Source organism: Mesoplodon densirostris, chromosome 7 (assembly GCF_025265405.1).
Source record: "Mesoplodon densirostris isolate mMesDen1 chromosome 7, mMesDen1 primary haplotype, whole genome shotgun sequence".
Lineage (NCBI taxonomy): Eukaryota > Metazoa > Chordata > Mammalia > Artiodactyla > Ziphiidae > Mesoplodon > Mesoplodon densirostris.
In genome coordinates, this window is record NC_082667.1 from 7,806,063 (window position 1) to 7,832,375 (window position 26,313).

At 49.3% G+C, this 26,313-nt stretch overlaps 1 protein-coding gene across 3 annotated transcripts; it reads right to left on the reverse strand.

Annotated features, from left to right (window-relative positions):
• On the reverse strand, positions 1 to 25,722 carry POLA2 (DNA polymerase alpha 2, accessory subunit). Of its 3 annotated transcripts, XM_060104236.1 has the most exons (19): positions 25,274 to 25,289; positions 24,882 to 24,958; positions 21,691 to 21,815; positions 21,085 to 21,176; positions 20,839 to 20,896; positions 17,468 to 17,574; positions 14,747 to 14,940; positions 14,037 to 14,125; positions 12,636 to 12,791; positions 11,653 to 11,715; positions 10,903 to 10,945; positions 7,370 to 7,494; positions 6,749 to 6,787; positions 5,981 to 6,054; positions 2,911 to 3,022; positions 2,528 to 2,634; positions 1,641 to 1,700; positions 1,249 to 1,375; positions 1 to 500 (listed from the first exon to the last, which is right to left on the reverse strand). In XM_060104236.1, exons 3-19 carry the CDS (start codon positions 21,772 to 21,774, stop codon positions 351 to 353), a joined length of 1,680 nt encoding a protein of 559 aa, XP_059960219.1. In that variant the 5' UTR covers positions 21,775 to 21,815; positions 24,882 to 24,958; positions 25,274 to 25,289; the 3' UTR covers positions 1 to 350. The 3 variants fall into 3 exon arrangements, with proteins under 3 accessions (XP_059960219.1, XP_059960218.1, XP_059960217.1); XM_060104235.1 differs by lacking the exon at positions 24,882 to 24,958 and having other exon boundaries at positions 2,911 to 3,019; positions 25,274 to 25,722; XM_060104234.1 differs by lacking the exon at positions 24,882 to 24,958 and having other exon boundaries at positions 25,274 to 25,722.
• Between the last annotated feature and the right edge of the window lie 591 nt (positions 25,723 to 26,313).

Sequence of the window (26,313 nt, forward strand, 5' to 3'; positions counted from 1 at the left end):
TTAAACTCAGAAGTCACAGAATTTACTTTCATATCTCCAAAAGTTGTTTCTATGTCTGACTCAGTAGGAAATCGCAAAGCCTTGACCTTCCTGAGCGTACTGCGTCCACGGCCAGTTCTCGCTGGGCTCCTAGCGTCCATGAAGAAACAACAGCTTCCTTCCAGAGAAGCTCGATGCGGAGCAGGGATCCAGCTGCCCAGCGTCTTCCCGCTGGGCCCCCGGCCCGCAGCCCTGTCCTCCCCAGCTGGCTGCCCCCTCTCCTTCCACGGGTGGGATCTTGGCAGAGGTCTACTCCCGGGCTCTCGGTGTCTGGGAGGCCCGCACGACGGGGGATGACAGAGGACCGAGCCTCAGATCCTGACCACCTGGGCGGCAGTACATGGGCTCCGCCTGCCCTCGGTGCCCGCAGCCCGCCTCCTGAGGTAGAGTCGGCCGAAGGTGCCCCCCACCTGCCCTTTGGTGAGGCGCCCGGGATTCACACAGACGCAGCCAAGGATGTCCTGGGGGAAGGAAAGAAAGACTGTGGGTCTGGAAAGGCCAAAACCATCGGGACTGATGTGAAAAAGCTGGACTCATCTAACGGTTAGACCCTAAAGAGGACTTTATAAAATGGAAATGCAGGCCAACAAAACGCATCTTAAGTCAAATATGTTAATTTATTATTAGAAAACTCAGAACCTTTTGAGTCTCTGAAACAAAATAAAGAAGATGACTCGGCAGGGTGACAATCAGCTCCCAAACTTGGAGACAAACTTGATCTATTTGTTTCCCAACATGAAAAAAGTTTACCTCTCGAGGTTGAACTGGCTCTGGTTTGGCAAGAGGGGATTGATCAGGTGGATTCCCTGTGAGGGACCCGATCCCCGGGCAGGGCCTCAGGCGGCAGAGATGAGAATGACCAAGAGCTGCTTGGAGGTCATCTCAGAATTCAGGAGGGGACAGGCAAGCCCGGGGCACCTGAGGTGGCCTCAGGTGTGAACCATGGTTTGAGGGCCTTCCTACCTGTCTCCGGCGCTCCCAGGCTGGGCTGACTGAGTACCATGCCCTGGGGCGGGGAGGGCAGCAAGGGGATGCTGCTTACTTATGCGTTTTACTAACAGATTTGGTTTCTAGTCCTACCCCCTCCCCCAAAGAAATGAGGCCACCGTCTCCATCAGCAGACCCGCGAGGTCTGAATGCCAGGGGTCCAGAAGGGAAAGTCAGAGACTGGTTCTGGCGTTTCTGGGAAATGGTGGAGTTCAAACCTACCTTCACAAAGTATCTCAGCTCTGAAGGGGCTATGAAGACGTCGGGGGTGACGGGCAGCTGTGCATAGGCATAGAAATTCTCATAGTCAATGGCCATGTCCTCCTGGGGAGGGTAGAGTGGATAGTAGCTGCAGGGACGGAGAGGGACAGTCAGCAGCTGCTGATTCAGGGACCCCCCCCCCCCAGATGGATTTCCTCTATGTCACTGGTTTCCACGGTTTCACAGACCGTCTCTCCCTTTCCTCTGTGTTTAGGGGACAGGACGCAGGCTTGTCATCCCAGGGTGGAGTTCCCTGGTAGTGGCCTGGGGAAGGTCTCGAGGTCAAATCTGTCAGAGCTCCCTGACCCCTAAGCACTCTCTTCACGGTCAGCTACTCCGTCGGGCAGGCTCACCTCCGCTGGGTCAGGATGTGCTTGAGTATTCGGCTGAACCTGTCTGAAGTTCCGGAAGAACTAGGGAAGGAAGAAAAGCAAGAAACAGAAAGTGGAACCTTGTTTATCAGTGCCTGTTTCTCCTCGGGGAGGATTTATTAAACTAGAGAGAAGCGACGTGGCCAAGGCGCGTGACAAGAAGGTACCTCTGGGGAAGTTTAAAGACCGGCCCGCAAGTGCTCGGTCTGCCGAGCAGGACACTGGATTGAGAAGGGAAAGAGCAGGAATCCCTTGCGATCAGGGCCCAGGCAGGCTGTCACCAGCTCCACAACGTGCCAGAGAATGTGGAGTCTGTCCCGGCACGAGGCCAGCTGTAGCCGGGGTGACCCTTACACCTCCAACCGGAGCCAACAAACACACACCCATTCTCGCCTAAGACGCAAATCGCTCCACACTCCTTCCCATCACAGCGATGCGAGAAGTGAACTGCCGAGCCTCAGCTCAACACATCTGGCTGTGTCTGATCCTCTGCAGAGTTACACACTGTTCTGGAAGGGGGAACGCCCTGCGGGGTAAATTCACAGTCACCCTCTACAAGCAGGGACATCTTGTTTAGGTCACAAATGTGGCAAACAAAGAAAAGTAGATGAACTTCTATGACTAGAAATTAAGTGCAAAGGCAGAACGGATGTGGTCCTTCAGGGTCTCAAACACCACAGAAACAAGTGGTAACAGAAACACATGCATCCCACCGCTCCCCTTGGGTGCAGAGAAACTCAGTGGCCAAAGGCTTTGGCAGGAAGTGCTGCTCTAGGGGCTGCCCTCTCGACCCTGCCAAGCAACCCCTTGGCCAAGGACAGGACCAGGATCCAGAGGAACTGCCTGCGGGACAGAAAAACCCTTCTCACCTACTGATCTCCTCAGCCCCCATGTGGAGCAGCAGATCGGTGGATGTCAAGCCAAAGATCATTCCATTTATGGAGAGCGTGCAGGGCTCGGACACAAACTGCACTCGCTAAAATGAGAAGGGTGGGACAGACGTTTGCACACCGAAGCTAGAAACTTCTTCCCCATGAAAATGGGGGGTCTGCAAGGGCTGGGGGAACCAGTGAAAGGGGGACCCACCCAACGGACAGTAAGTCACACGTCTGCCTGTTACAAAGAGAAGCTTAAGACGCAGGCAACCACGTGTGCCTCGAAAAGGCGCCCCCGCCCTCTGCTTCTGGGACAAGCTGGGTCGCCCTGGGCACGTTCCATTATGGCTGCCTGGCCGAGGAGGGGACGCTGGTACCTTTCTGTCCTCCCGAGGCAGGTCGGGGCAGCTGAAGGGCGGCTGTGGGTACACGGGCTCGTGGTGCACATCTCGCAGCGATGGGACGAAGATGAGGTGTGAGCCGGAGCTACTTTGCCAAGAAAAGCATCAGAACAGGAAGGAAAATGAGTGCAGCTGAGTTGGCATAGCTGGGCGACAGGCTTAAAGGGTCAGAGCTGGATACAAGAGCCTACTTCCAGGGAAGGAGTTCCGAATGGAGCTCTCCTACGAAGTGGGGGGGGGGGTGCCGTTCCCCACGGGACACCAGGAACGAGAGACGATCTGTCCTAATTTACACACAACCACCTCGATGGGGCTCATGGCTCTCTCCCAGGACATGCTTTCTCCTGGCTTCGCATGATGCTCTACTCGAGAGAGGAAGAGGACTACTGTTTCGTAGAAAAAGGGGAGAAGAAACGGAGATCTAGGAAATCAGGAAAGACAAGGATTTGACTGAAAATCCTCAGAGCCAGATCTGAAGCCAAAGTTCTGACTCTTCACACTGTGTGAACAGACGTGGCTTTTAGGCGTCACGTAGCCTCCCTGGCTGGGGGCCTCTTCCCTCGGGAGGGACCCAGCAGGCTGAGCAGATCTGGGAGGGGAAGGCACGGCAGGTTCTGGTTTGCCAAGAGCCCACCCCGCCCTCCCCTCCCACGCAGGGAATCAACACCCTTGGTTTTTCTTTCTCAGCAGCCTGTCTTACAAAGATGAAAGAAATATCTAACAGCGACAGTAAAAGCAGAGATGACAGACGTTTCCTTTGACAGAGGCAGGAGAATCTCTAGGGTTACAAGATGTGAGTGAAGAAAACCTCCGTAACTCTAGGGGCCAACTCTTTAACCTCTCCAGCCACGCAAAAGAAGAAAGGGGGGAAAGAAACCTGTCCTTGGCGGGGTGGGGCCTATTGTAAAGACGGAAAGTGTTACTTTGGGGCGACTTTAACAGCCACCAATAGCTCTCACTTCTAGCACCCTCTCTTGCTTAAGACGCAGTGGCTTCCCAGAGGCAGGTACAGGCACCTGTGCAGGTATAGGGACGTGGCTGCCTCTCACATGGGATAAAGGTGTTGGTGACGGTTGTCACACTCGTCACTTGTCTGTCATGCCCACTCAAAGCGTGAACTGAGACTTCTGCAGCGGAAATTCAGAGTCTTGAGACCAGAGGCACTTTGCGAATTAGTTATAGCCCCTTTGACATTGAAAGTTAAGTCCCTGTAAGTAGCCAAGTCTACCGATTTGGGTGCTGAAGTCTGGCAGACAGGCCGGGGGGTGACCCGAAGGGGACAGTCTGTGTTTCAGATCCCCGGGGCTCAGTCCGTAATGGACACGAAGGGCGGAGGCACGGCTGGCCGCCGTTAAGAGATGGACTTGCTCTGCTTCTGTGCAGGCTCTGGCAGAGCAACAGTTAAGGAGGAAACGGGCCTCTGGCTCAGGGTTATAGGCTGGCTGTAGGGGGAGGGATCCGAGAGAAAATTCCAACTATGCTGAGCATTGCACAACTTCATACATCACGGTGGGGAGGGGCCTTGCAGCCGCTCCCTCCCTCAAGCTCCCTCAAGCTCCCCGGGCTCTGCTGGGCTCTTGCGAGGGGAGGTGCTTCCTCACTGGCTCTGGTTTTCACTGATAAATCAGCTTAATGCTCTGCGTTTCTGACCTCTCAGAATAAAAATAAATTACCCCCAAAGGAGGGCCATTTTTATACTGTTTTGGGAAGGGTGGGGCAGCCCCTCTCCCCCGAGGCACACACTGGCCTCAGATGAAAGTGCCTGGTGGCGCTGGGAGCTCACCCCCAGGGTAACAATGCCTGGTTTGTTCTTTGTTTGTAGCACTGCTGTCAATACCATATGGGGTGAGGAACCAAAAACAGAACCCCATCTCAAATTGAAAGCACCCAGCCAGCGCAAGGGCACTGCCCCACAGTCCCTGCCTATCCCGGAGGGGACCTGAGGGCTGATAAAACAAGGACACCAGCCCTGAGGAGTGCTAGGAGCCTCCAGGTCTGACAACTCATTCAGGGTCACAACAAACCTGGGAGGCAGAGGGAAGGCACCTATGTTATCTCACTTGGAGGGAGGGAGGGGCAGATCCAGCTGCAGGCTGTCACCCGCGCGATTCAAGCCCCCTGACTCTGGGACAATTGGGGGTGTTTTTCCCCAGTCCGAGAGGCCTATGACACTGGCCCGTGCTGCTGGCACAAGAAGGTAGAGTTACAGCTAATCAAGCCTGAGATCAGTTCTCACGGCCAAGGGGCAGAAGATTATACATCTTGTTTTAAAAACCACCTTTGTTACAGACTTATTTTTAAAAGCTTAGCCTCGGGAATGTTTGTTTTTGATGAGCTCAGCTACAGGGAGGCAGATCCCCAGAGGAGGAGATCCATCACCAAGGGCCATTTCTCTCAAACCCTGGCACTGGAGGGAAGGGACAGGAAGTGGAGGTGTCAGCTTCCTGAAAAACTTTCTACTTCTAGCTTAGACTCTTCCTGGAATAGAGGCTTTTCTCTCAATTTAGAACTGCCCATCTCTCATCACGGCTATGACCTTTCCCAGTGCCGTCCCTAGGGTCTGGGGCAAGCATTCAAGATCCCCACCCTCGTGAGTTTCTACGATGGCTCATACAAGCCGGCGGCGGCGCCCGTGAAACGGGGGAAGCACTGACTCGGGAAAGGACTTGGGCTCACCCCAAACTCTCACTCACACAAGGGATTTTGTGGTGTAAGTCATCCAACACTCCTCAGCACCACCCTGGGAAGATTCCCGTGGAATGAGTTTATACAAAAGGGAGTGGGAGGAGGAAGGAAGTAAAGAAAGAGCAAGGGAAGAGCGAAAGTCTGTGCAGCCTTTTCAAGTGTGTTTATCTTTGTGTTTTACAAAGATGCCTCTTCACTCAGCATCTGTGCACTTGAAGTTCAAGGGTTCTATCTGATCTTTGTAGTTCAAAAGGATATAAGGATGGGAACTACCACGACTTTTGAAGTTTCAGTTTCTTAACGAGAAGCCCTGGAGAAACTTAAGAAGCGTAAGGTTCTGCCCAGTATTTTGAACTCTGACCTTCGTGTGCCTTCAATAATCGTTCGTAGACATTGCTTGAAAACTTCTTCAAATGGGCTTGTCAGTAGACAGCTCTGCAAGAAAAGAGGAGACAGGTTTACAGGGGAGATGTTTGGCGTTTATTCACTTGTTGAGCGCTTGTCAGATGACCCTGGGGGCCGGCCCCTGAGCGAGGAGCTGAAGGAGTCACAAAGATACACTAGACGTGGTCTCTGGGCTCCAGGAGCTGAGTCTAGCTGGGGGCAGGAAGGAGGTGGGGGAAGATCAGTCCTCCTGAAAGTGAGCCGAGGGGAAGACTAGGAAGAAGAGCGTTTTGAAATCTTTTCTGTGGCAGGTAAAACCTCCTGAGACAAAGGGAAGAAATGTCCTCAGAAGGGTCATTCGTGTTTTAAGTTCAAAGGATGGCAAGATGATGTGGGTCATGGAGCTGAGGGTAGCAGTCAGGAAGGTACTTTCACAGGCGCACGTCTGGGACCCGTGGGCACCTGCCTCAGCACCAAGGGTCAGTCGTGCACGAGGAGGACCGGGACTCGGATATCTGGACCCCCCTCCCCCAGCTTCCAAACAGCTCTGTATTCTGGTGAAATGAAGCCCTCAAATTCAGTACCTTTATTTAAAATGCCCTGTGATAATGTTTTCCTGATCAGCCACAGGGATTCATTTAGGTTGTTACAGATGCAGGATAAACTCCAAGAGACGAAAGTAACAGTGGGGGCTTGACTGAATGTGAGTATCCGGTACCTCCCCCTCCCAACCCCAGTCACTCACCTCTACCTGTTCATGCTTAGCATCCAGGAAAGGTCCAAACTGCAAATAAGCCCGAGGGGGGGGAAACAAAGGTACCAAAAGAACAAATCAGAACCACACGTGTCTGTGAGTGCCCTCACATATCCTCTCCTAGCAGTTCTCTGTCCAGGGTCCATTGTCCCTCCGAGCCATCTGTACAGCCTGGGACAGGCAGCAGATGGGGCAAGGGCGTCCAGCTCATATCACAGGCAGAAGGACCTGACTCCTGGATGCTAGCTGTTTTGCCTCCTACAATACTCGGCTTTTTTCTTTCTCAACCCAGCAAGGGAAATCTACCTCCATGCAGTTGTATTTTGAGTTTTCAGAAGAGGTGAGTTCACAAACTGGAGTAATGAGACAGAGGCGAGAATACTGTAAAGTCAACGCAGGGTGGCAAGACAGCTTGGGCTTTTGAATTAATTCCATGCACACCTCACCTCGCCAGAGATGTAGGCTGAGCACTAAAAAATATTTTTAAAAAGGAGGAGAGTCCCACACTCTTCCTAAAAATTTAGAACCTCATCAGACCTTTTTCTAAGACTGACCCCCCAGTTTTCCCGTTGGCGCCTCCCCCGGTGAAGTTGTCCCAGGAGGGCCTCCTACCAGGATGCAGACGTCGGGCCGGTCGCGGTTGATGATGGTGATCAGGTCGAGCAGGGGGTCAAAGGTGATGCTGTCAGATGTGGTGTATGGCCCACAGGCCACCAGGACCATGATCTGCTCAGAATCTAAGAAAGAAAAGGTGGTTAAGATGCTGATGAGAGGACACTGGGATGGTGGGAGAAAGGACAATTAGGGAAAGATGCCACAGGACTCAGTTCACTGAGAGTCTCCTTACGTGTGCTACTCCGGGAATCCAGGAGGAGCAAGACCTCATCCTGCCCTCAAAGAACCCTCCATGGCTGGCAGAGACAGGTAAGTATGCAAACAACTAGAACTCGATAGATACTTAGCAGCAGTGCACGAGGCATGGTAGGGAAGTGGGAGTCTGGAGAGACTTGATCAAAGTGGCATTTGCTTACATGGTTTTCCTCCCAACATTTACTTCCGGGGGGTGGGTTGGGGGTGTAGTAAAATACATATAACACGAAACTTACCATCTTAACCTTTTTTTTTTTTGGCCACGCTGAGAGGCTTGCGGGATCTTAGTTCCCCAGCCAGGGATCGAACCCATGCCCTTGACAGTGAAAGAGCGGAGTCCTAACCACTGGACTTCCAGGGAATTCCCTCAGATCTTAAGTAAACATTTCAGTGGTATGAAGTAAATTCATAACGGTGTGTAATTCTCACCACCACGCCTCTCCACAACTCTATCCCGTAAAACCGAAAACCTGTTCCCGTTAAACACTAACTCCTGCTCCCCTCTCCTGGCTCCCACCCTCCCACTGTCTGTCTCTATGATTCCGACGGCTCTAGGAACCTAGTCTGGGGGGAATCTCGTGGTATTTGCCTTTTTGTGACTTTGCTTACACTTGTAAGTAGAGTGTGCCAGAAGCCAGGGCAAGGCAGGGTCCCGATGGCCCTGAGATCTGAGTGCTCAGTGTAAGGGATCATCCGGTGGTGAGTGCAGCTAGAGAATCTCGTACCTCGAGGAGGCCAGAAAGACAGGCTGGGGTGCAAGGCTTGGGACGGGAGACTCTTGTGTGATGGGGTGCAGGGCCATTGTTTTGGGGCACCCTTTTCCTCATAGCGTCTGCTTTCCTTTCGGAGAATCAGCCTCGTCCTCCATAAGCGCCCCCCTCCACCAGGGGGCGCTGTAAATTAGGTGCACTGTCCTCCCCTAGCCAAGGGGACCCAGCTTAAGCCATTCACACTCTCCTCTGGATTCTGGAATCTCAAGGTGAACTATCCAAGGACAGAAAAAGACTGGCGCTGACCCATCCCAGCAGAGGTGCCTGGAAGAGACAGCGGGGGACTCCCTGCTACCTGGACACCTAGAGTTACTAAGCCCTAATCCGGGTTGTGAGCCTGTTCCAGCCACCTGTCCAGTCTGTGAGCTACCTGGATTTCCCCTAACAAATTCTCTTTTTCTTAAGTTAGTCTGAACCTGGTTCTGTAGCTTACAACAACAAAACCCAAAGATCCCTGACCTCTTTTTTTTTCTTTTTTAAATTAATTTATTTTATTTTTGGCTGCTTTGGGTCTTTGTTGCCACACGTGCAGGCCTTCTCTAGTTGCAGTGAGCAGGCGTTACTCTTCGTTGAGGTGTGTGGGCTTCTCATTGCAGTGGCTTCTCTTGTGGCAGAGCACAGGCTCTAGGTGCACAGGCTTCAGTAGTTGTGGCGCACGGGCTCCAGAGTGCAGGCTCAGTGGTTCTGGCGCACGGGCTCAGTTGCTCCACGGCATGTGGGATCTTCCCGGACCAGGGCTCGAGCCCGTGTCCCCTTCATCAGCAGGTGGATTCTTAAACACTGCGCTACCAGGGAAGCCCCCCCTGACCTCTTAACAGGCAGTTTTATTAGTTTCCTATGGCTGCTGTAACAAATTACCACAAGCTTCGTGGTTTAAAACAATACACATTTATCATCTTACAGTCCTAGATGTCAGAAGTGCTAAAATCACGGGGTGGGCAGGGCAGCATTCCTTCTGGAGTCTCTGAGGCGAATCTGTTTTCTTGCCCTTTCCAGCTTCCAGAGGCTGCCTGCAGTCCTTGGCTCACGGCCCCTCCCCCACCTTCGAAGCCAGCGGCCTAACATTTCTAATCTTTGTGACTCTCACCCTCTCCTGCCCTCCCTTATCAGGACCCCTGTGATTACACTGAGCTCACCTAGACAATCCCCATCTCGAGAGCCTTAACTCAGTCACACCTGCAAAGTCCCTTTTGCCATATAAAGTAATATGTTCAGGAATATATTCCAGGAATGAGGACCATTGTTTGCCTACCAGAGCGGCAATAACTCAACTGAGACAGAGAATTCAAGGGGAAGCGTAACACTCGCAACACCCAGCAGTGCCGTGCTGGGGCAGGGGACACAGCTAATGGCTCTGAGGAGCCTACAGGAGACGTCAATCCCAGGTAAACGGTGAGGGCCAAGAGGGCCAGGCTCATGTCCTGTTCTGTGTGTCCACACCCAGGGTGCTGTGAGCCCAGACGCTGCTCACAAACTGTCTGTTAACAACCTACTCAACTGCTTCCAAAGGCTTGCCTGGCACAGCTCAGGCTCCGGGCATTTCAGCCCTGTCTGTTTTCTTCGTTACCTGAAGTCGATCCAGTATCAGCACTCTTGCTTCCGTAAACACTTATTTTCTGAGAGAATGTGCAATGTCACAAACTCCTAGATTTCGTTCCTGATTCCAGGCTGCCTCTAAGAATGACCTCACACGATATTAACGTGGAGGGGGTGTTGACAATGTGCTAGTGTCAGCCATCTCCCTGCTAATCCTCAGCAGTCTTCTGCTTTGCTTACAAAAATGCTTGGAACTGTTCTGAAGCAAAGTTTATTAAAATGTTCGTCTTTTCCCATCTAGGTTAGTGACCAAATAACTCTAGGCTTCCTGAGAAATTTGTCTAATTTTTGAATACATTTTTTATTTTGGAATAACTTTAGAATTGTAGAAAAGTTTCATAGTCCAGAGTTCCCACATGTACACCTTCCACCCAGCATCCGCTAATGTTAATGCTAACGTCTTACATAACTATGGTACATTTGTTGAAACTAAGGAATTAATGCTGGTATATTACTGCTAACTTCTGACTTTATTTAAATGTCACTAGTTTTCCCACTAGTGTCCCCTTTCTCTTCCAGGATCTAGTCCAGGAGATCACATGGCATTTACAGAAATTCTTTTAAAAATGGCTGCTCTTTAAAAAATTTTTTTTAATTTAAATAAATAGCTGCTCTTTTCCCTTTTCAAAGCTACCTTCAAATACCTGTTAAACATTAGTCTTTAAACGACAGGCCTTGTGGAGTCAGAGCACAGGCGATAATGCTGACAAAGCCATGTAGGCTCAGACCCCTGGCCTTCCACAAAGGGCCAGTGAACCCACCAATTCACAGTCGCCCTTGGAGCTCCGGCATGGTGCTCTCAAACAGCTTGTGTAGCTTCCCTGGGGCCTGAGGAACTGCGCTCCTGTACCCTTGTCCACCACCCTCCACCCGCATTGTTAGCAAAATAATGTTTGAAGCAAAGTTTACCTCCATCCTCTTCAGTGGGCTGATGGAACGGAAGTGGCACGCCCTTCAAACAGGAGAGAAGCTACGGTGAGGTCTTGCGCCCGGCACCGTCTTTGGTCAGGAATGGGGTGAGCACTGAATGGTGGTGTGTTTGCAGGTGTCTTGCCCCTTGGAGCTAAAAGCCCACAGAGTTGATGGTCCTGCCATTTTTCTTTACTGAGTGGCAAAGAAACCTGGGTAGCACAAGGTCACGGCTAAACTCATAAAACACCCAGCAAAAAGCAGGAGCAAAACAGGTGCCTGTAGGATCAGGGTCCTGCTAGGCGAGGATGGGAGAGTAGGATCCTGCTACTTCTCCTTGCATCCTCTGGAAATCTGTGGAGGATTATTGCTAGAGCAGGGACTGCTAAGCTATGGGCTATGGGCCAAATCTGGCTACCGCCTGTTTTTGTAAGTAAACTTTTACTAGCACACAGCACACTCGTTGGTTTATGGGTTGCCTATGGCTGCTTTTGTGCTACGATGGCAGAGCTGACATTGTGACAGAGACCATATGGCCTGCAAGAGCCTGAAATATTTACTGTCTGGCCCTTTAGGGGAACAGTTTGCGAGGCCCTGACCTAGAGGTAAGTCCCACTCTATAGACAGAGAACCGAGAAGCAAATAAATGGGCCATTACAAAGGACGGGCTCTAGGACAGACAGAACTGCACACACTGTGCCTGCAGCAAACCGGGGGGGAGTTGGGGGGAAGGTGAGGGGACACCGGTACCTCGTAGAGTCTGGTGGCAACAAGTTTTCTACCAGTGGTGTTGATTCCTTCCATAACCACAACCTGAAAGACAGGCAGCAGACAGGCTTGCATCACAGGGGAGATGAACGGGAGGTCTGGAATAAGTTACTCTGATAGAGTTAAAAGTATGTCCAGGACTTCCCTGGTGGCACAGTGGTTAAGAATCCACCTGCCAATGCAGGGGACACGGGTTCGAGCCCTGGGCCGGGAGGATCCCACATGCCGCGGAGCAACTAAGCCCATGCGCCACAACTACTGAGCCTGTGCTCTAGAGCCCGCGAGTCACAACTACTGAGTCCGCGCACCGCAGCTACTGAGACCATGTGCCGCAACTACTGAAGCCCGTGCGCCTAGAGCCCGTGCTCCGCAGCAAGAGAAGCCACCGCAATGAGAAGCCCGCGCACCACAAGGAACAGTAGCCCCTGCTCGCCACAACTAGAGAAAGCCCGCACGCAGCAACGAAGACCCAACATAGCCAGGAAAAAAAAGAAGTACTGTCCAGCTACTCTCATTCTGTAATTGTAAACTTGGAGGTATTTTTCTAGAAAACAAATCAAGGGGGTTATGTTGGCGTAATAGTAATTGTACTTTACACGAGTGACCTCATTTTACCTCTCTCCTGTGAGGTAGGAATTATCATCTCCATTTCACAGGCAAGGACACTCTGGTTTTGAGAGGTTAGTAACATCTCTGTAATCACCCGCCTTGTGGGGTGGAGCTGGGGTTTGAACCTGGCAGCAGATCCCAGAGCCAAGGTCCGAGCATATGGGGGAAGATTGAAATCCCTATCCTGGTGTCCCCTCTTGGGCCTGAGCTCCAGCTACACCTCACAGCATCAGACGTCACAAGCGAGGGGCAGCTGGCCGGTGACGGAACGCTCACTCTTGGAGCCACAGCCCTCTACGCACACTACGGAGCAAACAAGCACGCCCGTGCCCAGTGGGAGACACCCCTGATCTCACCTGTCCAGGAAACAGAGAATACTCTTTGAGCTCAGATAGATCCACTGGAATCTGAGCGCCTGAGGAATGTTCCCGATCTCCCTCAAGAATCACCGACTTGTGGTTCAGCTTCCCGTTGCTGTCACAGCCAATCTGGCCCAGCAGGGTGACGGGCTCCTGCCAAAGGTACACATAAGAATGACAGTCTTTGGGACAGGAGCTCAAAATCTGGTCAAAGTGATGAAGAGCAAAACAGACCTTTTCAAACAACAACACACATTTTTTTTGTCGGGGCATCATTTTGAGCCTGAGGCGACCACAATCATCACTGGCTCCTTGGGGTGGAAGGACCCTTAAAGGGCATCTAGTCTGCCCACCACCTAATGCCTGAGCCCCTCTAAGTGGCTGCCTGAGCCAGAGCACCTCTAGTTAAGGGGAACTTGCCCCCTCGCCCCCCCAGCAGCCCACGCACCGCATCCCTGGATAACCGTTAACAATAGCTCTCATTTACTGAGCTCACTAAACACCAGGCACCGTTCTAAAGGCTTATGTGTATTAACTCATTTAATCCTCACAACAACCGGAGGTGGATGCTATTACTGCATCCATATTACAGATGAGAAAAACCAGTAACAGAAAGGTTAGATAATTTACTCAAGGTCAAACGGTGGGAGAAGCCTGGGTTTGAAGCCCAGAAGTTTGGCTCCAGGGCCATATCCTGAACCACACACCAGAGTGCCTCTTAACAGGAAGTTCTTCGTTAAACTGAGCTGAAATTTCTCTCTGTGGCTTCCTCTATCCTGTTCCCACTCCCCGGGGCAAACTGAGGAAGTCTAATCTTTCCCCACGAGACCGTACATCCCAGCCTCCCCTCCACTACTTCCTCCCAAATTCCCCCAAAACTTCCTTATATGACATGGTTTTGCCTATCTTCCCCAACTGGCCATTCTTCTCTGAATGCAAACACATGACAGAGGTACCATAAAGAATCTTTGAGAACACGTCTCCCCTTAAAGTAGGTTCTAGAGAGAAAGCACTGATGCACGTGCCAGATTAAACTATGGCATAAAGACACGGTTGACAACACTTGGTCCCTAATGACAGAGGCCAGAGAAGGGGAGACACTGTGAGTCACCGTTTCTGGAGATCCTCACCTTGCTGTTGTCCTCATATCCTGACACTTGAATGCTTGAGGCCCTCAATCTTCGTTTACATGCAACACTCTAATCCAAGTGCAAAGGGAATGACTTTCTCTGGTCACAAAACCAGAGAGCACGTATAACCCATTTTACCAAATTCATCCCAGATAGATGTTCTAACTAGAAGGCAGACGATTAGTGAAAAGGAAGCAGGAGGCTGCTTTTTCATCATTGATTTAAAAAAACAATATCATTCAGGAAAGATTATGAGAACAACTCTTACTTGTGCTGTGACTAGAACAGGAGTAAAAGCCTCAATCTTGTAATGCTCCTTGAGTTCACTGCCAAGTTCTTCTATCTTACAGGTCAGAACTGAAATCCCAGAGGGCAGAAAGTGTGTAAGACATTTTACTTGCCGAGGAGAGAAAACATAGCACCTCGTAAAACATTAAAGTCAGTCATTTTACAGAAACAGGAAGGGTACCTAGGACACCGGCCGGTTTGTAACTTTCTGAAGGCCGAGCCGATATCCTGATATCGGGCTGCTGAACCCGGCCTTCCACTTGGCCACAGGGGGTCACGCAGCACAACCCCAGAGTCAGTCCAGCTCCCACCCTAGCCTTCCTCTCACTCAGGTCGTCAGGGAGGTATACGGGAAGCCAAGCCCAACCTGGAGAGCCTTCCATTCTTCACAAGGAAGAAGCCATAAATGTCTTTGCTTCCTTTAACACTTTAATTGGCTTTCTTTACACAGTTCAAGTGGTTGTTACTGGGAAATGGTTATGTGCTTTCTCTTTAGCAAAGTGATGTGATTTGGGAGAATTATTGAGAGTTATCATCTCATATCCTTTTACTAATAGGGGCACCCGGAGGACATCTATCAAAGGCAACCTTGAAACTTGTTTTACCAGCCTAGCTGAAGCTTTGCTACTGACTCGAGACCCTTCCGGGTGGTTTTATATCCTCCAGAATTTCAAAGAGAAAAACAATTACCTTCTCGAATGTCTGGGAGCTTCTGAAACATGGATTTGTAGCTCCCGGTTAGTGGCTCTGGATACCCCAAGACCTTCAGGCTGATGTTACTGGCTCCTTCTCTCCCGGACCAAGACATCACCTGTGCTGAGCCAAAGGAGGTAACCACTTCTCCTCGGTTACTTCTCGAGCTGTATTTCTGAGAGGGAGTAGCACTAATTGGAAGCAAAAGACATTAGTGTTAGTGTGTTCATATCTAAAAGGAGAGAGGAATAGGATGAGGTTACCTTTTGAAAATGGAGATTTGGAGGAACGTCAGGCTGGCCTCACATTTTATAAACCTAATCAGCTTAATGGGGTTGGACATTCTGGACCTTTAAGGAATTTCAGGAATGCGGGGATTGAGGAATACCAAACGTGTTCAGAGAAGTTTAGATGCAAGGACACATTTTAAAAGGTCTTCTCCTGGCTTAAAACTAAACAAAGTAAAACAAAACCCAAACTCTGAATTGATTAAAAAGCAAGTTCCGAGTACTATTTTCTTCTTATGAATTTTTAGCATTTGTTAGAACATCATCAGAGCCTGGAACTGTGGATAAGCCAAAAGTTGCTGTGCATACACATAAGACCTCATGATATAGTGCAAGGTAGAAACAGCAATGAAATGAAGTTAAATGAAATGAATCAGCTTTCCCCAGTGTCTCTGGAGGTGGACGCATAATGAGTTCTGTCAGCTGGTGAACAAACACTCCCATTCTCCGAGTCTCAACCCACAAGTTCTCATATTTCCACTCAGTGACTGATAAATTCCACCTCCAAGGACACACGGGTATTGCTGATCTGCTTAGAGGACAGCAAGGTCTTCTAACCCTTCGGTCATGAACACAGCGTACAGAGAGGTCCAATTAAAACAGGCTTCACTTAATGTTCCGAAATTCTGCAGGAACAAGTTCTATGGGGGCACCGTTGCAATGGGTGCCACCAGTTCCTCCTTTCCAGGGAGGCTACAGGAAGTGAGCTTGATTAATTACCTCTATCTGCAATGCTGCCTCTACCTGAATAATTTAGAAGTTACTTTCATAAATTACAAAGCCAGTTTCTAATGTCAGCTTCATGGGCGTGCATTAAAAAATGACTAGGCGGCACATCGCCTACTGCTCCAAGCTCCTCCCTGTGAAGCTCCACGGGGTGGGCGTTACAGCCGGCCCTTTAATGCAGAGGGTCACTCACAGGGGGTCAGCTGTAGACAGATCTACGAGTTGCAAAGCCTTGCTTGTTGAGAGGATGGAACTGCTGTCATGGTGCCAGCATTTATGAGAACCATCTCTGTACACCACACCAACCATCTCTGTGCATCCAAAGATGCCCTTCTAAGTCTGGAAAGCTCACTTCGGAAGGCAGTTTGAGAACTCCCGAAAGCAGGAGGGGACCACACTGAAGTCACATCATCCCTCAGAACCCAACCACCGTTCAGCTTGAATGACGGCTGACACCTCGTTTCTTTTTTTCTTTTTTAAATATTTTTTGGCCATGACGCGTGGCTTGCGGGATCTTAGTTCCCCGATCAGGGACTGAACCCAGGACCACGGCAGTGAAAGCACCGAGTCCTAACCGCTGGACCACCAGGGAATTCCCTATCATCTCCTTTCTAATGTGACAGGGCTAGAAAGTCTTAAGCTCTGCTCAGTCTAGAAGAAGTGACTCCTAGCAGCCAAGTGTTTCCCTAACTGGTTAACGTTACTGTTCCTTTGCCTCATCCTGATGTAGCAGTGCCTAGAAACCTTTCTTCTCCTCAGTAGAGCTCTCATCTGTGGAATTCTCTCACAGAAGACATGTCATGTATGAATTTCCAAAAGTCCCAGGTGATCTTTGTGGATTTATGTGCAGAGGTGGCAGAGATAAAATACCAATTAAGTTGGTGTAGATTCACAGTGACAAGAGAACTCTCAGAAACTAGTTGTAACCCGAGTGAGGGACAAAAAACTGGTTACGCAACATTATGAACAAAGATACGTGCTTTTCTTTTTTAAAAATAAATACTTCAGATGAAAGAAAAAAAGAAACCCAGGGCCTCCCTGGTGGCGCAGTGGTTGAGAGTCCGCCTGCCGATGCAGGGGATACGGGTTCGTGCCCCGGTCTGGGAGGATCCCATATGCCGCGGAGCGGCTGGGCCCGTGAGCCATGGCCGCTGAGCCTGCGCATCCGGAGCCTGTGCTCCGCAACGGGAGAGGCCACAGCAGTGAGAGGCCCGCATACCGCAAAAAAAAAAAAAAAAAAAAAAAAATAAAAAATAAAAAATAATAATAAATAAATAAATAAAAAAGAGAAGGAAACTTTAAAAAAAAAAAAAAAAAAAAAAAAAAAAAGAAACCCAACAACACACGAACTAACAGAAGCAGGTGGAAACCTATTTGCCTCTACTGGCAAGACTCGAAGGCCTCCCAACTTCTGAATAGACAGGTTGTTTTCAGTAGAAGATATCAGTTCCTGATCTAGGAAATGAGCCCCAGAAAAGCGGGTGGAAAGTGAGTTTCCTTAATTACCGTAAGAAACAGTAATTTTCCACACAGGACAAGAAAGCGGGGAGGGCAGACAGCCGTAGGCTTTCCAGCCAGCTCACTGCAGAGGTAACCGTCCACTCATATTCATTAAGTCACACTGTAGAGTCAGCCGCCACCAGATAACCAGAGAAAGGGAAGGGCAGGCCTGCTACCTGGCAGCTGAATTAATGAAGAGCCATACCTTGGAGAGAAACTTGATGGAGACAGGAGCTGATGGGGGCTTCGAGTAGACACACTCCTTTTTGTGCGGGGGGTTTCCGGAGTGGTGATAGCTCGCTTCTGAGAACCCTAGAAACAAAACAGGAAAAGGGCCCAGTCACTCTAGATCCAGGCTGCTAATTAAGTGTACAGTTCCTTAGGAAGAAAGGGAGAACGGTGCCCGAATGAAGGGCACAGATAGGATAGGGTTGGTTTTCTTCTTAAGGCCCCATTTTCCAAGTAAAATCTCAGAGAGAAATCCTCATCAACTGTAACCCAGTATTCATCAGTACAATGTCTCCATTTTGGAGGCAATTATGAAAAAAATGCCAACATTCCCCAAAAAGGATTGCCAAGCAGGCGATCTGTCCTCTCAAATCACTCACGTGTTCACTTTCCTTCCCCACCTCTCTTTGCTTTACAACAGCTGTGAGTTTTGCTATGCATACGGTTCTGACCTGCGTGGACACATTTTCCTGACAAGGGATGGGACCATGTTACTATTTATTTTGGCAAAGTCTACCACGCATTTTCAAAATTAAAGAAGGGAGTGACTCCAGGCAGATAACATGAGTGAGCTCATATTTGGAGAGGATTTAGCAAATGCCTCACTGACGGTCACTTCTGTTTTCTGGGTTTTGCTCATCAAGAATCCAGAGATGCCCAGAGTAGAGGGTGAAACCCACAAGTCCCTAGATCCATTGCTCCCCAGAGTCTGGGACGACCAACTGTGGCTGAGGAATGACAAAATCCTCGCCTGGACAGCAACCAGGCGGCCAGCTAGTCTGCAGACATTCCCCTACCCTCGGGCTCCTCCTGGCTGCAGGTTTAAGTTATGCCACCAAAGCTGCTTACAGGGGTGACGACGAACAGATGGGAGAGAAAGGATTCAAAACCACCATTAAGGAGCTGGAATGGAAACTAGATTTTAAAAAGACCCTTATGCTACCACCCTTATACAATAGCCATTTAAAAATATTCCTTCCTAGGGCTTCCCAGGTGGCGCAGTGGTTGAGAGTCCGCCTGCCGATGCAGGGGACATGGGTTCGTGCCCTGGTCCGGGAAGATCCCACATGCCGCGGAGCGGCTGGGCCCGTGAACCATGGCCGCTGAGCCTGCGCGTCCGGAACCTGTGCTCCGCAACGGGAGAGGCCACAACAGTGAGAGGCCAGCGTACCGTGCAAAAACAAAAACAAAAAACCTTCCTAGTATTTCAATATTTTTCCAATTAAATAAATCCTAATAGTTGTAATCTTATTTTGAATATGAACCTTCACTTAAGTAATACATACACTGAATTTTTTGCTCTATATTAATTATGAGCATTTTCCCACATTGTCACAATCTTCATCCTTTTTAGTAGCTGTGTTGATTGAACTGATATACAATAATTTATTTAACTACTTCTCTATTGCTGGGTGCATTTGTAATTTCTGGTGACTATAAATAATGCTGAGATGCCCATTTTCACACACATAGCTTTTCCTAGAATTTGGATTATTTTTTTAGGAGAGACTCTTACTAGGGATGATTATTGGGCCACAGGATGGTAAAGACTGTACGGTTTTGATGTATTTTCTCAAACTATTTCCCCCAAAGACCCTTCTAATATACAGTGGGCTACAGAACTCTAGGTCTCCCAGGACATGGACAGAGGATGGGACTCTGGGAGAGAGCAGAGCCTCGCGGCTCTCATCCTCAGACCTTGCGGTGAAACCTGATTGTGTCAGCAAACCAGCTCCAGCTACGCTCCTCGGGGCTATGCTCACTCTAACCAAGCTTAGGAGACTCACTGCTAATACTACGTGCCAGTTCATTCACCTGTAATGAGAAATACCGAGGGACCACAGTCTCATATCCTGGGGTGAGCATATCCTCACACCACACAGGAACCCAAATTATAGCCAAGGATGCCAGCTTATTCACTTATTAGAAACATAATGCCGACATCATGGGAACTCAAATCCTCAGGCAAACGCATCTCCCCCTGTCAGGAAGGACACGTGGAGAGCCAAATTATAACCAGAAGATTTATGGTGAGCATGGGAGCAAAAGTGCAGCTGTCAATTGCACAAGCCAAATATTTAATGGTGACAAGCTAAGACCACTGACATATGCACCTCTGTAACAGGGGCACTCCTGCCCCTAAGATCTGACACTGGCACTGTTTGGGTGGGAAAGGCCAAGGTTTGGCTCTGACTCTGTCATCATGCTGCCACTGAAGCCTGACAGTTCCCGTGTGATGGGCACTGTTCTAAGCATTTTTCCTGTTTCTAGCCCAGCCCCATTCTGCCTCTCCTCTGAGCTTCAGACACATATTTCAAATTGTTTGCTCATTTCAACCCAACTCTCTCAGCTCTGATTCCATGGTCACAAATTTTAATCCGTGATTGAGCCTCCTAGGTACTTTTGTAGCAGGAATGGGGTGTCCTCGATATGGTATTTCAGCCATCAGAAGGGTGTATACTTCAACAGTACATTAAGTAAATTTGCATCTGACTTATGCATCAGTCTACTGAGAGTTGAATTACCATAAGTCAGTCCTCCAAAACACTGTGAACATTTTAGCTTTCTTGCTCTGCATAGGCACACCTAAACTATTCACCTTCTTTCTTACAATGTAATTTACTTTGAAAAATTAAGGCTTACTCCCTGGTTAAGGATTTCCACAAATGTATTTTCTATAAAGAGTAACTACTATTGATATAACTGAATACATTGCTTTGGGCTTGGCGCTTTACACATTCATTTAATTTTCAAGCCCTCTGAGATAGATATTATCGGCGCTGGCTGCCAGCTTCTTGAGGGCAGAGCACACCCAAACCTGTTTCATTCACCAGTTCACCTAGTGCCTGGCACATAGTAGCTGCTCAATAAATGAATGAATGGCTCCTGATTTTAAAGGAAAGGAAAAGGCAGCTCAGAGAGATAAAAGCAACTCACTCAAGGTCACTGAGGTCTCTGACTCAGGCGTGGAGGGCAATGCTTTCCACTGCCGTACTCCACCTCTCACACTGGAGTCCAACACCCAACTTGGATCATTGAGTTACAGTCCACTTGATACAAAACTAGGCAACCATTAAAGAAGAGTAATTATGGAGAAAGTGCATTTATAAAAATTTTATGATATGTTAACTGAAGAAAGCAGGACAACCATGTGTCCACAAGGACTGCCATGATGCAAAAACATCTATGCATGTGATCGGAAAGGAAGACGCATACATGCAAGTAGAGCAGGAAACTGTATGAGCGGTGAATTTTCTCCCTTAGAACTTCAAATGCTGTGCTGATATTTTTAGACTAAAGAAAAAAATGCTATGTGTAGAATGCAATTTCCAAACACGGTACACGCACCTTAGAGGGTGTGGTGTAAGCGTTCAAGAGGGTCTCCTCTTCCTCCTCCACTTCAATTCTAAGAACACTGGTTAAGAGAAACAATAAACTTCCACCCAAAATCTAAGGCAAGGGTTGATCAAATAAGAAATCTAAGTATTAGTTACCTTTGTTGCTCTTTTCTAAAATTATTCACGCAACAGATAACCATAACGCGACGATAACAATAGATAACAATAACGATAAGATAAATGATGAAAAGGATACAGCTCTTGTATGGAAACAATGTCTCTGGCTCCCGCATGCCCACCGTCCTTGGAGGCACCGAGCCTGGCTTTGGACAGTCTTTTGCTCAGAAACTGAGGAAGAAAAGATAATGAATATATTATTCCATAGTCAAGTAATAGAGGAGGCGTTCCCCACAGCCATGAGGTAATGATGGGCATTTGAAACATAATCAAAGATACAAAATTCCTCAAAGGAAGAAGCAGAAGATGCACGATAGACCAAAAATGAAAGACTTCACCTGTGACTGTTTCCCTACAACACATAACAGTTCTAATATTAACACCAATTATTTGTTGAAGACACAGTTGTAGGTGATTTACGTCCATTCTCATTTCATTCAATAACCATAAAAAGTACAGATCCAGAGAACCACTGAGAGGAGAGGAAACTGAGGCTCGGAGCCATTAGGTTAGTTGGTCCAGGCTCACACTGGGACTGAAATCCAGGCCCGCCGTCAAAGCCCACACTCTTCTCAATACAGCGCACTGTCTTCCGACTGAGTAGACACGGAGAGTTACGTTATCAGTTTGCCTACAGTTTGTTCTTTTTTCTTCTCTTTTCTTTTTTTTTACAGTTTGTTCTTACCTCGTGCTCAAAAGAGTTCAGGGTCTCTGAGGTGAGGCAGTCTTTATGTGTGCTGGTGCAGAAGGCTATAAGCTCGCCAGCCATTCCCTCCTCATCCTGTCCATACAGAACACACAGCTCTATCACTGCAGGGGGAAATTGGACACGTAAGAACTTAGTTCATTGCTTGCAGCTTTCATCTTGAAAAGTGAAAATAGTCCTCTACTTAAATTCAATCGAAATTTATTCAGCACCTACTAGGGACAGGCACTGTTCTAGGCCCAAGGACACAGCAGTGAATAAAAAGAGACGCACCCTTGTCCTTACGCAGCTCACTATGGAGGGGAGACAGAAAACAAATAAGTAGGGCTTCCCTGGTGGCTCAGTTGTTGGGAATCTGCCTGCCAATGCAGGGGACATGAGTTCGAGCCCTGGTCCGGGAAGATCCTACATGCCACGGAGCAACTAAGCCCGCGTGCCACAACTACTGAGCCTGCACTCTAGAGCCTGTGCGCCACAACTACTGAGCCCACGTGCCACAACTACTGAAGCCCACGCACCTAGAGCCCCTGCTCCTCAACAAGAGAAGCCACCGCAATGAGAAGCCCGTGCACCGCAACTAGAGAAAGCCCGCGATCAGCAACAAAGACCCAATGCAGCCATAAATAAATAAATAAATAAATTTTTAAAAAAGAAAACAAATAAGTAAAAGACGTACGTTAGATAATTAAATGTGCTTTGTAGGAAAATAAAGCTTGGACAGGGATGGGGGAGTGGGGGGAGGAGCTGGCAATTAAAAAAAATTTCTTTTCCCTGCGCCACCAGGGAAGCCCTGGGCTGGCAATTTTAAACCCAGTGATTAGGGAAGGCTTCATTGAGGAGGTGACATTTGAGTAAGGACTTGAAGGAAGTAAAGGAGCGAGTCAGGCAGTGTTGAGGGGAAGAGTTTTCTCCTGAGGGAGAAGCAAGATCAGTAAGGCCTCTGGGGCTGGGATGCACTGAGGAAGGAGGCGACAGAAGATGAGTGGAAAGGGTGAGGGGGGTGCAGACCGGTGGCCACTGTAATTATTCTGAGCAAGCCAAGAAATCACCAGAGGGTTTGAACAGAGCAGTAACACGATCTGACTTCCACTCAACAGGGTCACCCTGGCTGCTGCGTTAAGCAGATTGAAGGGGACAAGGGCAGAATCAGGGGGACCAATTAAGAGAACCACGGCAAAGCCCAGGTGAGAGATGATGGTGGCTTGGATCAAGGTGGTGGCAGTGGACAAGGGGGAGAAGTGGATGGGCTCTAGGTGGGAAACACTTTTTGTTTTTTTGTTTTTGTTTTTTGCAGTACGCGGGCCTCTCACTGCTGTGGCCTCTCCCGTTGCGGAGCACAGGCTCCGGACGCGCAGGCCCAGCAGCCATGGCTCACGGACCCAGCCGCTCCGCGGCATGCGGGATCTTCCCGGACCGGGGCACGAACCCGTGTCCCCCGCATCGGCAGGCGGACTCTCAACCACTGCGCCACCAGGGAAGCCCATAGGTGGGAAACACTTTGAAGGTAAAGCCAGTAGGATTTGCTGACTGGATATGGGGTGCGAAGGGAGAAAGGCGACAAGGATGGTGCTGTGGGTTTAGCCTGAGCACCTGGAAGGGGGCAGTTAACTGAGCTGGGGAGGCAGCAGGAGGACCTATGAGGAGAGGAAGCAGGAGCTTAGCTTCAGACACGTGGAGTTTCGATGCCAATCAGACACCCAGCTGGAGACATCTAGGAGGCAGACCAGCCCGCAGATCAGGCAAAAAAAGGTCTGGGCTGAGACATAATTCGGGAGTCATCAGCAAGCACACGAATGTAAACCCAGGAGACTAGGTGAGATCACCAAGGAGCCGAGTGTATCTCGGGGTTCGGGATGCGGGTGAATCCGCAAAGGCTGAGAGGAGAACATGGTAGAGAACGCCTGGGAGGAGCATCCAAGCAGCTATGAGAAAAAACGTGTTCTAAAGGAGAGGACACGACACACAGCATCAAATGCTGCTATTCATCCAAACGAAGACTGAAAATGCATCCCTGGCTTTAGCCAGGTGAAGGTCGTCGGTGACCTTGAGAGGAGCAATTTCAGTGAAGTGGTGGGGATGAAAAAGCTGACTGAAATGGCTTAAAGAGGAAAAATTTGAAGAACAGGTAATCCTGAGGAGAAGGTCTGTTGTAATTGGGAGAAAATAACTGGAGTGGGAAGGCGGGACAATGGAGTATTTAAACGGAGGGGGTAAGGGTCACATTCCTAGGCTATTAGGAAAAAAAACCTTATAGAGAGAAAAACGGAAAATAAGTAGGGAGAGAATTATTGGAGTGATGTCCTTGAGGAGGAGAAGGAATGGGATTTAGGACTCAACTGGAGCATGTGGCTTTTGCTAGGAATATGGAGAATTTATTTACTGTAATGGAAGGAGGCAAGGAATATGGCACAGACACAGGTCAGTGGGAAGAAGTAATGGGGGTAGCTTAAAGAAGTTTTCTAATTCCTTCTATTCTTCTCAGCAGAACAGGAAGTAAGTTCATTGGCTGAGAGTGAGAGTGGAACAGAAGGTTGTTAAAGGTGCAGAAGGTGACGAATAATCATAGGAGACTCAGAGTGAACAGACCAGGGAAATATGGTATGACTGTCAGGCAATATTAAAGTCCCAGCGAGGTCAGCAATTATGAATTCCAAGTCTAGAATTCCAACAGCACTGCCAATATAGTCCTACCTGAGATGGAAGCCTTTATAAATTCTCTTGTTTTGATTTCAGGCTCACCAAATAAATTTCTGACTATGATGGGCTTTCTCATTCAAGTCTCCTGTTAGGAAGAGAATGCCCTGGAGATAAAAACTTGGAGTATTCTGGTCTCTCATAAATTACCATGTTTGCGTCCTGGTTTTATATATTAAAAAAGAAGTTCAATATGCTGATGAATGATTAAGACAAGTGCACAATCACCCTGATTCTAAAACTGAGACTGTCCACACCTCCAAAGGTTTTGCTTCCAACAGCTCCTTACACTGCCCCAGACCCTGACCGATACGATGGACCAATACAATGCAGCACCGGACTCGGGCACAGGAGACCTGGTTCACAGACTAGCTCAGGCAATTAATTAACTCTCCTTATTTGTTTCTCCATCTGTAAACAGCTGACAAGCTCCTTAAAGTTCCTTCCAAAGCTAAAATTCAATTTTAGGAACCCACCTCAAGGGGCTCATATTTGCACAGACCACCAACAGTTTTGATGAGAAGTGATGGTTCAGCAGAAGTTTCGGTGTAGGCTGGAAAGGGAGGAGCCAGGAATAAAAAGCTACTTTTCAAAACCCCAACATCTCTTGCTTTGTTATTGAGCTTTAAACATGTTCCAAACTCGGTGAAACTGCGCCGATTTAAAATCGCTCTTCATATTCTTATTTTTGATTTGGGAATCCAAGCAGTACCCTGTGAGCGTTTCACAGTCCTCACACCCCAAATCTCAACACTCAGTTTAACTCATCTCACAAACACCGAGAAGCCCCACCTAGGGGAGGTGAACCTCGGAACCGAGCGGGAGCGTGAACCTGGGCTGGGGTCCGGGGAGGGGGCAAGGGACTCACACTTCTCAACCAGAGCCTCCTCGCATTCTAGGCCGAAGATCTCCAACTCCTCCACCAAGAGCTGGGCGGACACGGCCATGGTGACCCAGGAGGGGGGCCGGGGCCGGGCCTACCCAGCTCCGACCTGACGCCAAGAAACCCACAGGCGTGGAGATCGATGAGCAGGACGAGGTTCCTCTGATCCTTTCACCTTCCGAGGGACCGAGACGGAGAGTGACCAAATGGCCCAAGACCTCAGGCCGTCAGAAGGCCCCAGCCGTCAGTCACGGAGAAACACGTTTTCTTTTTCTTTTTTTTGAAGCCCCCAAACGCCTGAAGGAAGAGAGCAGAAATCTTGAGAAGTCGTTCTCCTGGGGAGAACGTCCAGCTTCCTAAAAGCCACCACTGAACATCTCAAGGACGGGATCAGAGCAGAGCAGCCCGGAAAAACCCGCCAAATGCTTTGTATGGCGCCCGCATGCGCGAGACCCGGGTTCAATCCCACCCCTTCCCCTCTGCTTCCTGTTCCCAGTTCCCGGACTAAACGCGCGCGCGCGCGTCCGAGGGCGCGTGCGCACAAACGCCTGCGCGCCCGCTCGCGCGCCCGCGCCTGGCGATCGGCCCGCCCTACGGCGGCTGCGCAGTTATCCCCAGCCGGGCGCGAAAGCAAGGCCTGGGTGCACGAAAACTCGGACTCCCAGAACCGAAACCGCGGCTCTGCACCAGCTGCCGATGCCTTGTTTTCCGGGCTTCGCGAAGCTCCGTGACGTACGTTCGTCACCCTTTCGTCCCGTGCCATGGTGCGCAGGCGATGTCGTGTATATGCCCTTAAATGTCCCATTTTTGTGCCCAACGCGGGAGAGGACAAGCTTGTCGTCCCTCTGTGTCTCCTGCTTCATGTCTGCACTCCATGTGACTTCGTTAGGGAATCTGGTTGCCATGGTTATCGTCATGGTTACCACCGTGGTCCCAGCCACAGCGATAGGTCAGTTTTCTGGATCTGGAGCATTTCAGTGGAAAAGAGGTGGAAAGGTGACAGAAGTGATCTGGTTTTGGACACA